The 15409-nt window shown below is 53.4% G+C and overlaps 1 protein-coding gene across 9 annotated transcripts in view; it reads left to right on the top strand.

The window, feature by feature from the left end:
* AIF1L (allograft inflammatory factor 1 like) overlaps positions 1-15409 on the top strand; it is a 22038-nt gene extending 6629 nt beyond the window's left edge. For 3 of the 9 annotated variants that reach the window (XM_035721030.2, XM_035721031.2, XM_035721029.2), the window contains exons 2-7: positions 4711-4777; positions 6538-6661; positions 7271-7312; positions 8077-8100; positions 9781-9943; positions 12564-15409. In XM_035721030.2, the coding sequence (XP_035576923.1) occupies positions 6562-6661; positions 7271-7312; positions 8077-8100; positions 9781-9943; positions 12564-12651 (417 nt within the window). In that variant the 5' untranslated portion in view covers positions 4711-4777; positions 6538-6561 and the 3' untranslated portion in view covers positions 12652-15409. Of the gene's footprint in view, positions 1-4710; positions 4778-5055; positions 6208-6531; positions 6662-7270; positions 7313-8076; positions 8101-9780; positions 9944-12563 lie in introns of those variants that run through there. The other 6 variants (XM_025475514.3, XM_025475513.3, XM_035721028.2 and 3 more) reach the window with 5 other exon arrangements.

Below are 15409 nucleotides of genomic sequence, written 5' to 3'. Positions count from 1 at the left end.
CATTTATTTAGTATTAGGTGCCAGGCACTGTACGAGCACTTCACATGCATTTGCTTACGTCCTGCAATTCTCAGACCACACCTATGAGATATTTTTGTCCTTTCCACAAATGAGAGCACCCAGGCACAGACGAATGAAGTAATTTTCAAACAGCTACTAAATGGTTTGATCCCAGACATCTGGCTCCAGCCCACCCTCTTTTTGTCCCTTGTGCTTTTGTTCCAAACATCTGTGGTGGCTTCTGTCTCTTTCTCCTCTGCCTGGGGACCCAGAGTCAGGGCAGCTTGGGGGTCCTGCAGTGTGGACACACAGGCAGGGTACCTGCCCACTGGGCAGGGAGTGCCCCAAGGCTGGGCAAGGATACAGGGTGGGTGGTAGGGAGAGGACGCCTAGAAGCGGGAAGGCTATGGGCTGTGCATGAGCAGGAACCAAGAATCCAAAGCGTGGAGCTGGGCTGGGGGCTGGGAGCCCCGCCAATGGAACTCCTGCTCTGGGTTCCACCTTCCTCCTCCCTGGCACCCGGCCAACAGCCTGGCCTGCACAGCTGTCCCAAGCTTGGGCTGAGCAAGGGTTGCCCACACACGCATGGACAGGTCAGCTGCCTCTCCCAGCCCCGGCCACCCTGTGGCTCAAGCACGTGTCATCTTGGGCTCTAAGGAGAAATGCGATTCCCACCTCTGATCTCCTGCAGTTTGTATCGTGCACAGATGCGTTTGTAAAGCTGCCCTGCCACGTCAGGGCTGAGAGTGGAGAAAGTGATTTTGGGCTGGATGCCAGGCTTCTCCATTCACTTGACAGATGTTTACTGAGCACCTACTATATGCTGGGCACTGCTGGGTGCTAGGCATCAGTGGGCCTGGAGACAGTAAACACATCCTCCTGGCACCTACAGCCAAAGCTTTGCTTCCTCCCAGCTTCCTTCCAACAACCACTACCTTGGGGCACTTTGATTCCTCAGCTCTGTGCAGGGAAGGAGCCCAGGCGGTCTCTGCTGTGGACTTTCTTTCTATTTTCTATATTTTTTTAGGATTTTATTTATTTATTCATGAGAGACGCAGAGAGAGAGAGGCAGAGGCAGAGGGCTCCCCAGGGGGAGCCTGATGCGGGACTCGATCCCAGGACTCCGGGATCATGACCTGAGCCAAAGGCAGACACTCAACCACTGAGCCACCCAGGTGTCCCACTGTGGACTTTCATCCCAGCTCAGTCACTTGCCAGCTATGCTGCTTTGAGCAAGTTCTTTATCCTCTCCGGGTCTCAATTCATTCACTCAGCTTGCAAATATTTACTGAGCACCTACTATGTGCAGCCTACACTGTGGCAGGGCAGACAGACAATGGACAGTGCCCTTAATAAGCATCACATTGTAAATTGTGTTCGGAAGTGATTCATCCTGTGGGTAAAAGGAGATGCGAGGCAAGTAAACGGGGGTTGGGAGTGGAGTGGGTGGGGTGGATGGGGTTTGCCTCCTTGAGAAGGTGATGGTTGAGCCAGTGCATGAAGATGGTGAGGGAGGGAGCCGTTCAGGTGTTGGAGGTGGTGAGCGCTGCAGGCAGGGGGCACAGCTAAGCAAAGGTCCCCAGGTGGGAGCAAGCCTGGCATGGGGGAGGCACAGAGAGGAGGCACTCACTCTATAGTGGTGGGGGTGGGTGGAGGGCAAAAACCAATAAAACACAAGTTAGGTGGTTGGTAGCACTAAGGAGAAAACAGTCTCCATCAGAGCGAAGACCGTCCCCATGGCTCCCCTAGGGGTACTGTCCCTGCCAGCTGGGGGTCAGCCCTGTGAAAGGGAATCACCGCCTGGTTGTCGTGTGTCCATCTGTGCATGATTTGCCTCCAGGACTGGGGGCCATGCCTGACCCCTTGAGCCCAACTTCCCTAGATCCCTGGAGGGGTTGGTATGCGCTGTGGGACAGGCTCCAGCTGGTGCGGGATTTCTGGTTAGAGGGAATGTGGGAGCTGGGAGGGCCCCCAGGTCTCTTGCCAGAGGTTCCCAGATGTTGGGCCTTGCCCGTGGCCTTGTGCCTCCCTGAGAAGGTTTTCCGGCTCCTGAAATGGGAAAGCGGAGGGAATACGGGGGTAATGCAGTGAACCGAACATAGGCTAAATGGATTCCATTTAGAAATTATGAACTTTCCAATTTTATGGAATGTCCTTTATTTAAAAAATATTTCATTTATTTATGAGAAAGAGAGTGTAGAGGGAGGGGAGGGGACAAACAGACGCGGTACTGAGCACAGAGCCCATCACAGGGCTCGATCCTGCGACCCTGAGATCATGACCTGAGCCGAGACCAAGAATCGCACGTTCAACCAACTGTGCCACCCTGGCACCCCCAAAATGTCCCTTTCTGAACTCATGGCAACCGGCATTGGTGATTGTTTAGAGTCTCTACTTGGCAAAATAAACCCTTGGCAGCCCTATGTTAGCACCTCCCTCTATTTTCTACTGTTTTGGGAAATGTTTGCTTCTACATTATCTCAAAGTTTGGGAACTAGTGACCTATTTGTCCCTCTGCTGTGCAGATAATAGGACCTGTGACCCCGGGAGGTGCCTGTTGCTTTTGGTCACAGACAAGAGTTAATTGTCCTACTTTTGGTCCGAGGAAAAGAGCTATGAGAGGGAGCCAAGAGGAAGAGAAGAAGAGAACTCCTGGCTGCAGGAGACAGTTCCAGCTCCGGCTAAGCGGGGGCAGGACCGTGCGTGGCACCTGCTACTGAGGGCCAATGCGAAGCTGTGGCCGATCCACACCATGGGCACTGGGCTGCCCTCTGCCAGGTTGCTGGAGGCAGGGACCAAGCCTACTCTTGCCAGCTGCAGGGACTTCAGACACGTCATTTAACCTCCCTGAACCTACTGTTCCCACCTTGAGACCCTCAGAGAGCTCAGTGCCCTCCCAAAGCCGAAATCCTGCACCAGCCAGAGCCTGTCCGCAATATATACTGACCCCTCTGGGGAATCCGGGCGAGTGAGGCTCAAGGGGGTAGAGCAGAGCCCCAGAACCAATGAGGGGAGCCACATGGGCAGATGGGCATCTCTGTCGAAGGGGTGGGTTAATGTGGAGGAACTCGAACCCTTGAGCGGATTGATTCTGCCTCACGTTTCGTCATACCCGTTGCTTCTTGGACGCTGATGGAGAAGTTTGGCACTAGGTGATTACAATGGGTTATCCCCGTTGAGGGGCAGGGGCCTGAGGAGATGGGCACCCTTGCGCCCATTTCGCAGCTAGTAAGGAGGGGACCGAGACCCCAACCCAGAGCACTTTGGTCATCAGTTGGTGGAATATGGCAGCAGGAATTTAGAAACAGATTGAGGGATGGATCCAAATAACATTTGATATCATTTTAAACACGGGCTTCCTGGAATTTTTATGGTAAGGACCTTATTTCCCTGGTCTCACCTGCTCCCTTGGTGCCTGGAATGAGCAGTGTCCCCTGTGGCCCCTCAAGAACTGTTGAAGGAGGGGGCAGTGCCATGTCCGGTCTGCTCAGTAATGAGGAAAGGGAGGTTCAGGGGAGAGAGGGGACTTGCGGAGTCCGGTGCTAGGACAGAACGTGTCCTCTGCTCTCCCATCTGAATACAGGCTCTAGGGCTGCTGGAAGGTTAGCAACAAGGTGAGCAAGCTACCTGGCACTGTGCCCAGCATAACAGGTACTTACTAATTAGTGGTGTTATGTTTTGAATGCCTGCTATCTGTCCGTCTTTAAACATTGGCATTAAGGATGCGGGGTCTATAGGAGACAGAGCTCAGGTGAAGCTCTGCCTGTGTGAGCCTCAGTTTCCTCATCGGTAAGACGGGAGTAGTATACTAGCTACTGGGACGCCTGGATGGCTCAGGGGTTGAACGTCTGCCTTCTGCCCAGGGCATGATCCCGGAGTCCTTGCATGGAGCCTGCTTCCCTCTCTGCCTGTGTCTTTGCCTCTCTCTCTGTGTCTCTCATGAATGGATAGATAAGATCTTTAAAAAAAAAAAAAAAAAACTAGCTACCTTTGGGGCCCACTGGGAGAGCCTAAGAGATCATGCAGGTTGGTGTTTCACTCTGGAGGCTGTGTTCCTCCCCTCCCCCACACATCTGGTTCTGAAAGGCATCGTTTGAGGGGAAGGTGGCCCTGTTTTACAGGTGAGGACACAGACGAGAGAGTAAGTGACCTCCCAAGTGATACACAATCATTTTCTGGCTACAACAGAGACTAATGCAATAGTTGCTGTTTATCGAGCGCTTGCTGTGTGCCAAGAGTTGTACATACACTCTCCTTGGATTCTCTTACAAACTTGAGAAGTTGCTATGATGATTATACCCATTTGTCGGATAAGGCAATAGAAGTACAGAGAGGAATTAATAAGCTGGGGTCACGTACTTAGGAAGTTAATGCTGGAAACAGGCAGCTTGGGTTTGGGGCTCGTGGCTTCATGGGTCTTGAAGCTGGGGTGCCCTGGGGGAGGAGGGTTATACTGTGAATTCAGAGGCTGGCTGAAGGTGTTTAGGGCAGAGGCTCCAGGCCCCACCCTGGGCTGCCGAGCATGGTTCCTGCCTTCGGGGTGGACTGCGGATCTACCTCTGAGGCTTGACAGGAGGCCAGGACAAACATGGGAGCCTCCTGCCCTGCCCGGCCACCTGGCATGGGAGCAGACACGGGGGCAGTGGGCGTATGTGTCAGTGAGTTCCGCCTGCTGGCCCGGTGCTCAGAACTGTCCTTTCACCTTCAAAGGAGTTTCTCTGTGACCAGAAGTACAGTGATGAAGAGAACCTGCCGGAAAAGCTCGCGGCCTTCAAAGGTAAGCTGGGGCTGTCTGCCTCTCCCTCCCGGGAGAGCTGGGCTGGCCCCTGGCACATAGGATCCCTTACCCCACAGGGCCAGCCCACGCCCCCTAATTTTTCCAGAATGCCCTCCTCCTGGGGGGGCTGTGAGAAGGGGTGCTGGCCGCCGGCACAGGCCCCTCCACCTGCCTCCATGCCACCCCAGGCCCCCCCTATGCCCGCAGGCCCAGCCCCTCACCCCCTACCCTGGCTGCCAGGCAGGCAGGGCTGAGGCTGGCTTGCGTCGGCTGCTGCCCAGGCCCTGCTCGCTCCCGGGGCCCCAGCACACAATCAGCCCTTTGTAGCAGCCCTGGCCTCTCCCCTCCACGGGGGAGCGGCTCAGGAGCCCCTGTGCAGAATGGATGTTTGTGTCGCCACAGTGGGGCAGGGGGCAGAGTTTCTGCCCATTGAATCCCAGCAGCACGGGATGAAAAGAAAACAGGGCCCAGGAGCCCGCGCGGGGAGGGGGCGGCATAAAGGTCCCTCTGTTCCGGGCCCTGGCGCTTGGTTCCCAGCCAGCAACTCGAAAGGAGAGGAGCCGTGCACATAAGGAGCAAGACAGACCCACCTTTCCTGCCTGGGAGATGCTCTCGGCGTGCAGGGAGCCCTGGCTGCTGGAGGATCTCGCCGAATACTGAGGTCACATTCCACCTCCCCCCCAAGTTTTGGCAATGGGGACATCCTTCCAGCTCCAAGGCAAAGAGCCTGCCAAGTGCTCCTCAAGCTGCTTGCAGGACACTGATGGCGAACCCTTTGTTGAACGTTGAACTTGTGGGAACTACTTCGAATGCCGTGTTGTGAACTTCCCAACTCATCCCAATTCAGCCAGGAGGGAGATGGGTGTGAGCTTTAATTTATAGTTGAAGACAGTCAGGATTAGAGAGGTGGGGTCACACAGCTCGCCGATGGCAGAGTTGAGGCTTGGGCACGTACTGATCTCTCTCCAAAGCCCCTGCGCTGAACCATTATGCAATGGGGCCATTTATGTGAGCAAAAAGAACTAGAGCAAAGACACCCCCGTCCCTGCCCCATTCCACCAGCCCGTCCTGCTGCCCAGAGGAGAGCCACTCGAGGGAGGAGTAGTCCATTCCCTTCTCTCTGGGATATCAAGGGGATCCTTCTCCAGGGGTGTCTCTGGGAGGAGGGACAGAGGTCTCCCCTCCTTGTCTTCGTTGGCACCTAGGATTGGGTCTGTAGGACTGGAACCACAGAATTACCTTGGAAGTGAAGAGACTAAAGATTTTCAAATCACTCACTCATTGGACCTCTAAATGAGCACTATGTGCTGACCCCACTGCAGGCCTGGAGGTGCGACAGGGCACACGCAGAGACGCCTGCCCAAAGGAGGTTGTGTGCTAGCAGGGGAGGAGTGGGGAAGAGAAAGGTACTGCAGAGCACACAGATGATGGTAGGTGCTCTGTGGGGGGTGGCAGTGCCCAACCAGCAAGGCTGGGGAGCCCTGAAGGTGGGGGCCGGGGCCCTGAAAATACCTGGGAGGAACATCCAGGCAGAGGGGCAGAGCACACCTCAGCAGGAGCGCAGCGGGGGTGAGAGTAGAGCAAGGGGCCGATGGGCCTGGAGTAGTAGGACCAGTGGGAATGGGAGCAGTGGTGAGAAAGGAAGAGGGAGCTTGGTAGGCTGGAGAGCAGGCCCTCGTAAAGGTCATGGGGAAGACCTTGGCTTTCTCATACTGGCTCTTCAGTGCAGAATAGACTTCGAGGGCCCTGCTTTTTTACAGCAGGGGTGACCTGCCCAGGGCCACATGCTGCCCTTGTCAGAGGATTCCAAGCTCATGGCTCTGCATATGTTCCCTCACTGTTGGAGATTCCCTGGATCCTTTGATCAGAGAGGCTTAACTCAAGGTCTGTAGGTGAACTTTTGGGGAGGGTCTGTGTCCCCCTGGACACTGTATGTGCCACTTTGGGTCAAGGGCAGGTCCACGGCATTTCTCTTGGGAGAGCATCATATTCTCAGGGGTGGCTGCAAACTCCCTCCCCCCCCCCAAATATTCAGGAACCACAGGGACTCCTTAAATCAGTGGTTCCCACACCTGGCCGCCCAGCCCATCAGAATCACCTGAGACACTCTAGAACATACCAGTTCTTGCCCCCACCTTCCCAAAGCCACTGCATATATATATCAGGGTCTGGGAATCTATTCTGGTCACTTCGTAGCCAATGTGATGCAGCCAGCTCATGCTGGTGAGGACCCAGGAGGAAGCAGCTGCCTTCCTCCGCAGAGAGAAGGGCCCCTCGTACTTTATTCTGTGGCACCTTTGGGAGAGGAGTGTAGGCAGGGTGAGCTCTTTCTCCAGATACAATGGCTGAGATGACAGGACTCATGTCAAGACCCCCAAGTAAGGTGAGGAAGATGGTGTGGGCTCCCTGAGGACCTGGCCAGTTGCCCTCAGGACATCTCTGGGACCCTGCAGGGGGTTGAGCTAATGCCAGTTTTTGCTCTGTGATTTCCAGAGAAGTACATGGAGTTTGACCTGAATAATGAGGGCGAGATTGGTAAGTGAGGCCTCGAGTGTGGGAGGGGAGGAGGGCGTTTGGTGGCTGGAGGGTATGAAGGTCCGGAGAGCCCCACTGACCCACCTGGGTGAGTGAGGGGCACATACCAAAGCTTCCCCAATGCGCCAGACCAGCGAGCTGTCCATCAGCCTGGCTGCCTTGGACCCTGGACCCACTGCCCCCAGACCCCTCTTCTCACTGGTTCCCTCCTACCCACCCCCCTGCACATGCCACAGCCTTCCACGCCAGGTGCCATGGGGACTCAGGATAGAGGGTGCCGTTCCGGCCTGGGGTCGGAGATGCTCAGGCTCCTGATGCACTGGTCCAGGGGGTTGGCAGTTCCTTTGTCCTTGCATTTGTACACTGTCCTGCATGGGACACGGTGCTTCTGTGAACGTAGTTTCCCCTCCTCCAATAGACCCTGATTGTATCGTGTGGTCCGGGCATGAGGGTGGGGGGGCGGGTGACAAGCGCCAGTCCCATGGCCCTTAGAGCCGAGACCATATTTTTTCTTTTTTAAGATTTTATTTCTTTATTCATGAGAGACACACAGAGAGAGGCAGAGACACAGGCAGAGGGAGAAGCAGGCTCCATACAGGGAGCCTGATGCAGGACTCGATCCCAGGACCCTGGGACCATGCCCTGAGCTGAAGGCAGACGCTCAACCACTGAGCCACCCAGGTGCCCCCCGAGACCATATCTTGACCTTCCTGAGTAATGCTATGACATGGTCAAGGCTGACTTGAATTATTCCCATTTTACAGATGAGGAAGCTGAGGCTCAGCAGGGTGCACTGACTTGCTCGGGGCTCATGGTGGTGAAGTGGCAGGCCCAGCGTCCAGATCCCAGCCTTTGGTTCCCAGACTGGCTCTCCCTCCTCTGTTTCGCCCTGAGCTCAGTATTGCTGCCGCTGCAGTGTTTCTACCCTTCCTCTGTCTTGTCTCCTTCTTCTCCTTTTAAAATACTTCTATCCTTGTTTTCCTTTCGGAAAAAAAAATGGGGCGTTATCAAATTAATACATTTTCATCATAAAAAATTTTGGAAAACACAATGAAGCACAAAGACAAAAACAAGTCACCCACAATAACTGCTCTAAATATTTTGGGTTGTATCCTTCCACCCTTTGTTCTAATCACAAATGCTGTTTTATGACCATTTTAGAACCTCTTTTAAATAATATATATATTGTGAGTGTCTTGCCATATGATTAACTTTTCTTTTGAGGTATAATTAATGGCTGCCTAATATTCCATCATGGGGCCAGACTGTGATTTATTCAGCCAGTGCCTTAGAATCGCCCATTTAGACAATTTCAATTTTAACTACTTTTGATAGTCTTGTGAAGAGCGTCTTTGTATATGAATCTTTGTCCACGATTATTTCTTTAGAGTAAATCTCAGGAATTAGACATTCTGGGTCAAAGACTTTTGAAGCATCTTGCCAAATTGCCTTCCAGAAAGGTCTTGCCAATTTAGAGTCTGGCCAGCAGCGTGTGGGAGACCTGTCACTTCTCCCCGCAGAGTGTTGCCTAGTTTCTTTGAAATGTCCTGGGCATCCTGTCACCTAGGGATCTGGCATCAGTCTGCCCACCCTGCTCTCGGGTGAGCTGTCCCGCCACACCCTGGGCCCTAAAATCGGCCCCCTATCCCGCCTCTCTCCCGCCATCCTTTGCCGACCCATTGTTCACAGAACAATCTGGAGGAAATTGCCTAAGATCTGGGCAGCCAGCAGGTCAGAGGCAGCAATTCTGTGGAGTGTTGTGGCTCTTTGGTGCCTCCCTTGTTTTTCTTGAATTTTGTTCCTTTGTTGGTTTTCCTGCTCTGCGGGATATTTTTGGCACCCTCACCCTGCCAGCGAGGCAGAACCCTAGGCCTGCTGGGTGGGAGTGGCAGGTGGAGAGAAGCTGCCACCCGGCACCCCGCGGAGTGACTTTTCATGCCGAGGGGTTGAGCTGACTCCCTGACCCCACCTTGCCGGGCAGTGACTTCCCGGGGAGCTGGAGCAGCAGGCACACAGCTCGCTGTAACCTCAGGGCACAGCAGGTGGAACAGAGTAAACAGTGGTGGCTCTGTTACTGAGCACCTGCTTTATGCCGGGTACTTCTTGCACACCACCCTTCCAAAAGATCCCGTCACCCCATGTTACCACTTCTGGGAGCAGTTTGGGAGCAGTTTCAGAGAGGTTAAGTAGTTTGCCCTCGGTCCCACAGCCGGGAAGAGCAGAGCTGGATTCCAACCCAAGTCCAAGTCTGTCTGACTCTAGGAGTCTGTGTCCCTAACCACTAGTATATACTACCTCTGAAGAGAGCAGGGAGGGTGTGATGGGCTCATCCCCCGCTGGAGGACAGAGGCAGTTGACCACAGTCCGCAGGGAGAGGCTGTCCTGCGGGGCTTCTTCCGGGCGTGGGTGCCAGGGGAGCTTGGCCCGCAGCCTGTCTCCACTTAACAGATCTGCTTTTCCTCTGGCAGACCTGATGTCTTTAAAGAGGATGATGGAGAAGCTTGGAGTCCCCAAGACCCACCTGGAGATGAAAAAGATGATCTCGGAGGTGACAGGTGGGGTCAGTGATACCATCTCCTACCGAGACTTTGTGAACATGATGCTGGGGAAGCGGTCGGCTGTCCTCAAGCTGTGAGTACCTCCTGCCTCTCCTGGGACCTCTGAAGGCAAAGTCATTGTGCGTGGAGAGGCCATTCCCTGGCCAGGAGGGAACGCCCTGTGTGGCCTGCGTGATGAGGGTCTTCATTTCTCTGAACCCAATTTTCTTGTCTGTCAAATGGTCACATTAATACATACCTCATAGGCAAAATTAGCCTGTAGCAGAACTTCTGGTAGAATCAGCACTCAGTAAGCAGAAGGATGGTGGTGATGATAAATCTGTGAGGGCACCTGGGTGGCTGGTGGTCAAGCGTCAGCCTTTGACTCAGTTCATGATCTCAGGGTCCTGGGATGGATGGAGCCCTGTGTCAGGCTCCCTGCTCAGCTCTCTCTCCCTCTGACCCTCCTTCCTGTTTGGGTGCGCTCTCTCTCTCATTCTGTGTCCCAAATAAATAAATAGGATCTTTAAAATAAATTTAATAAATAAAACACCTAAGGTTTAGTGCGTTTACAGTGTCAGGCACTGGCCTACCCAGTAACTCCTTAGATCTATCATTTATTAATTCAGCATATATTTACTGAGCACCAACTATGTGCCCAGAATTATTCTAGGTGCTGAGAACACATGAATTGCTGGCCTCATGGAGCTTACATTCTAGTGGCAAGAGACAGAGAAAAACAAAATCAAAACCCTAAAAGGCAAAAAAAAAAAAAAAAAAAACCCTAAAAGGCTAAAATGCCAGATTGCAATGGTGTGGTTCAAAGGAAAACAAAGTGAACAAGAGGAACAGGGAGGCATGGGATAGTGGGCAGAGAACATCTCACTGAGAAGGCAACACTTGACCAGAGCCCTGAGGGTGGGAGGTGTGAAGAGATGAGCCATGGAAAAGATCTGGGGAAAACCATTCTAGGCAGAGGAAGCAGCAAGTGCAAAGGCCCTGAGACAGACTGCTTGTATGCGCAAAGAAACAGCACGGAAGCTAGTGTGGCTGGCCATCAGTGAGTGCAGTGAGTGAAGGATGAGTTTGCAGAGTGACGTGGGGCCTCATAGGTCACAGTCCCACTTAGTATTTGGCACTAGTGTGAAGGGATGCCATTGGGTGACTCAAAGCTAGGGACTGATTTTTAAAAACCTCTGGCTGCAGCAGGGGTGAGAGTGGCAGCGAGGAGGCTCTGCAGACAAGAGATGAGGCCACTCGGCCTGGAGAAGCTGCAGTGAAGGTGGCAGAAGCCACTAGAATCAGGAATGATTGGGGAGACAGAGCTGGGAGGCTTGCTTCAATGCCCAGAGAGGGGGCGTGAAGGACAGCAAGGAGTCAGATGATCCTGATCTGTTTGGGGTCTGAATAACTGAGTGTAACTGAGTGATGTTCCGTTTGCTTTAGGGAAAGAGCAGGGGAGGGATTAAGAGTTGATTTTTTTAAAGATTTATTTATTCATGAGAGACACAGAGAGAGAGGCAGAGACACAGGCAGAGGGAGAAGCAGGCTCCATGCAGGGAGCCCGATGCGGGACTCGATCCCAGGACTCCAGGATCAGGTCCTGAGCCAAAGACAGACACTCAACCACTGAGCCACCCAGGTGTCCCAAGAGTTGAGTTTTTGATGGATTAAGTTGGAAGTGATCTTTAGACGTCCAAGGGGAGAGGCCATGGAGGGGGCTGGATGTGCAAATCAGCTCAGAGGTAAGCTGCTTGTGGACTGTCGCCCTTAGGGAGGGATTCCTAGCCAGGGGATGGAAAGCGCCCACCCAAGGAGTGCCTACAGAAGGAGTGGGGCACTGATACTTGCTACGGCTCCAGGGTGTTGGCACTTTGGGGATCCTTACTTCCCGATGGCAACACTGAGGATCAGGGGAGTTGAGTGTCTTTTCTTGAGTCACCAGCTGGGAAAGAGTAGGGCTGGGATTCACATCAGGCTGTTTCCCACGAGAGGTCCCATGCAGGACCCTTGTCTTCTACTTTCCAGATGCTACTTTCTTTGAGAGTGGGGGGTGGCAAGGGAGAGGGGGAGAGAGAGAGTCTTAAACAGGCTCCAGGCCCAGCATGGAGCCCGACACAGGCTCAGTCTCACGACCCTGAGATCATGACCTGAGCTGAATTCAAGAGTCGGATGCTTAACAGACTGAGCCACCCAGGCACCCCAGATGTTACTTTTAAAACCTTGGGAGGTTTTTGAAGATCTGAAAGGGTTTTGAGCAGAGCCGTGGCCCAGCCTAACTGCCTCCTTCAGGCAGCGTGGTTAGGGGAAAATGCATGGCCAAGAATACAGAGATCTTTTTTTTTTTTCTTTAAATATTTTATTTATTCATGAGAGGTACACAGAGAGAGGCAGAGACACAGAGGGAGAAGCAGGCTCCCTGTGGGGGGCCTGATGCAGGACTCGATCCCAGGACCTGGGATCATGACCTGAGCTGAAGGCAGACGCTCAACTACTGAGCCACCCAGGTGCCCCAAATACAGAGATCTTTGTACTCGGTTTTCTCTCCTGTGAAGTGGGACTAGCAGCCCCTTCCACACCAGAGAAGATCCCACTGGAGAATGGACGCAAGGACCCTCTAGCCGAGGACCTTGCAGACACTGGGATGATCTATCCCTGGATAAGGGAAGGAATCCTAATCCTGTTTGTTTTTTTTCCCTTCATCTCCAAACCAGAGTCATGATGTTTGAAGGAAAAGCCAACGAGAGCAGCCCCAAGCCAGTTGGCCCCCCTCCAGAGAGAGACATTGCCAGCTTGCCCTGAGGACCCCCGTCTGGACCTGCCCCCGTTCCTCCCTCCTGATCTTGCTGACCTTGATTCATTGTGATTTGTCTTATTTGTTTGGTCATCGTGCGTCTGTTTAGTTTTCAATCAGCAGAATCAGTGATCTCTTTGTAAAGCACAAATTTTCTGCCTTAAAGGGGCTCTGGGCCAGGGAATTCTGAGCCTTGGGGACCCTCCCTCTTTTCTCTTCCCTCTTTCCCCCTTCCCTGTACAGAAGGGCTGACATCAAACCAAAAACTGAAGGGAGCAGCCAGGACGGGGAGGCTGGAAGATGGTGAGCCTCATGCTCGGCACTGGCACAGTCCGTCCTTCCAGGGTCCCCGAGCTAAGTCCAGGCTCGCTGGCCTGGCCCTGGTGAGAACCACAGCCCACTTGCAGAAGATCCTGGAATGGGAACTAGGGTTTCCTCTTGGGCTGTCTAGGGCGTGGCCACTCACCCTCCTCCCCCAGTCCCCACTTCTTATCCTCACGGAGGTGACAGAAGCAGAGGAGAGGGGCTTGGTAGTCTGAGCCATTCAGGAAGGTTCCAGAAGAAATCCTCTGGCCTTGGCTGCAGCCACATCTTTATAGGCAGCTCGGAGGGAAAGTGTAGCACCCCTGTCCTTTGCTGGGGCAGCAAAGGGCTTTGGGGGTAGAAGGGAGGCCAGGGGCCTTGGGAGGGGCATCTGTTTGGTCTGGTGCCACCTTTCGGGGTGGGGGGGATGCTGAGGATAACAGGATAAGAGAAGGAGGCATAGAATGCCCATGGCAAAAAGTCAGCACCACTAATTAGCCAAGAGCTGAAATAGGTTGCCTTTCCGACCCCAATCTGCTTGAAAGCTGACTGTGCCCCACCCCATATGCCTTCCCATATTACTCCATTCATTTATTCATTCAGTCACTCACTCGCTCACTCAGTCATTCAACAGGTACTGACCACCTATTATAAGCTTTAAGTCCCCCCACTTTGTCCTGACATGTGCTTTGCCCTCTAACCCATCTCTCCATTTCCAATCACCTAAAACCTTGCCCTTGGGAATTGCATTGGGGTCCCTTATAGTGGACTCCCAAGGTTCGAGAGCCCTGATCCACTCTGTAGGTTAGCTGGACGGGTCCTCTTATTTCACAGGTGAGAAAACTGTGGTGCTCACAGGGATTAAGTGCCTTGCCAGGGGGTTAGTTGGGAGACGGAAATTTGGACTGGAACCCAGGGGTTCAGATGCCGTGCCCATGCCTCATCTCTGCTCTGGGCTGGCTCAGTGTTGAAAACGAGGGAAGGGACGGGGAGGGGTAATTCCTAGGTCGATACTTGGGGGAGGCCCTGGGCCAGGACTCACCCTTCCCAGGACCTCCACGTCAGCACCAGGGCTTGGGTAAGGGCCAGGCTGCCTCGGCCGTTCTGCCCTCCCTAGAGCTGCTCCGCCAGGCCACTTCCCAGGAACTCACACAGGAAGGTGTCACACTCAGCCCCTCCTTGGCTGAGCAGAGACCCCAGCCTTGGCCCCATCTGGTTCTGGTGTCCCTTACCCTGCCCACTCAGGACTTAGTTAGATGCGCTCATCCATTGATTATATTCATTAGGCTATGGGCCAAGAGCGAAGAACCAGGTAGTGAACTGGACAGACTCCTAGAGTTTTCATCTAGTGGGGGAAGTCAGAACCAGAGAACCACCAGTGAGATGAATGTTAAGAAAGAGGGGACTGCGGGGGTGACTGCACTGCAAGACTGAGCAAGAGTCTTGGAGAAGCCCTTGCCAAACATCTGGGTGCTGCTGGAGGTGGGAGTCAGTGTGGGCTCCCCGAGGCTCCTTAGTGACTCGTAATCAAGGGCCCAAGGAGTTGCCCTTGCAGCAGCTTGAGGAGTGAAGAAGGTAGGTGGATGAGGAAATGCCCAGGATTAATCGTGGATAATCCTGGTTAACCACCAGGTTAATCTGGTCTCAACCAGTTGAGAAACAAGATTATTTGGCTATGACTGGCTGATCTTTAGCCCAAGGAGCTGCTTCAAATGCACAAGCCTAGTTGAAGTTTAAACCCCAGCAAAACAGTTCTCCCTGTAAATGTAAAACTCACCCCACCACCCCCACTGTCTCCCTCTCCCCCCGGATCGTTAGAGAAACAACTGCCTGTCCCTACTCCTTCCCCCTGGCCTCCTTCTCTGGGACAGGCTGAGACCTTTGAGCAAGGTAATACCTTCCTTCACTATCCATTATAGTCCGTGTACCTGTTCCTCACTCAGGGATGAGGGCAGAAGCAACCGGGCTTGTTTCAGCAGGTCCCACAGTTAACAAGACTGTAGGAAGCCTTCTTTGAGGGAGGGACACGAGTGGGTGTGTCCCCAGCTGCTGGAGAGGGCAGGAAAGACCGTTCTCCATTGGATGAGGAGTGTCCTGGGAAACATCACCAGTTCCTCCACCATTTATTAGCACTCAATTCCTGGTGGGAGAGGGGCTTAAAAGTGGTCCCTGGAAAGGAGGGTCTGCATAGATTTCAGATCGTGGCTATTGGCTCTCGGACTTACTGCTCTGGCCAAGGGCTCAGCTTCTTAGAACTTCAGCTTGTCTTCTTTCTGAAAGAACCAAATCTGACTAATGCAACCAGCAACGCGGGGACCGTCAAGTATGGCTTTGTCCCTAGACTCAAAAGGAAGTTTGCCGGGCACGTTCAGGTGGATGAAGTATGTGAGCGTGTGTGTGCATGTGAGTGCATGTGGCACCGGGTGTCATCTCTACAGACTAGAAATAAAACAGACAAACTTA

Source organism: Canis lupus, chromosome 9 (genome assembly GCF_003254725.2).
Source record: "Canis lupus dingo isolate Sandy chromosome 9, ASM325472v2, whole genome shotgun sequence".
Lineage (NCBI taxonomy): Eukaryota > Metazoa > Chordata > Mammalia > Carnivora > Canidae > Canis > Canis lupus.
The sequence above is the reverse complement of the archived record's forward strand: the minus strand, read 5'-3'. Positions and strand labels throughout refer to the sequence as shown.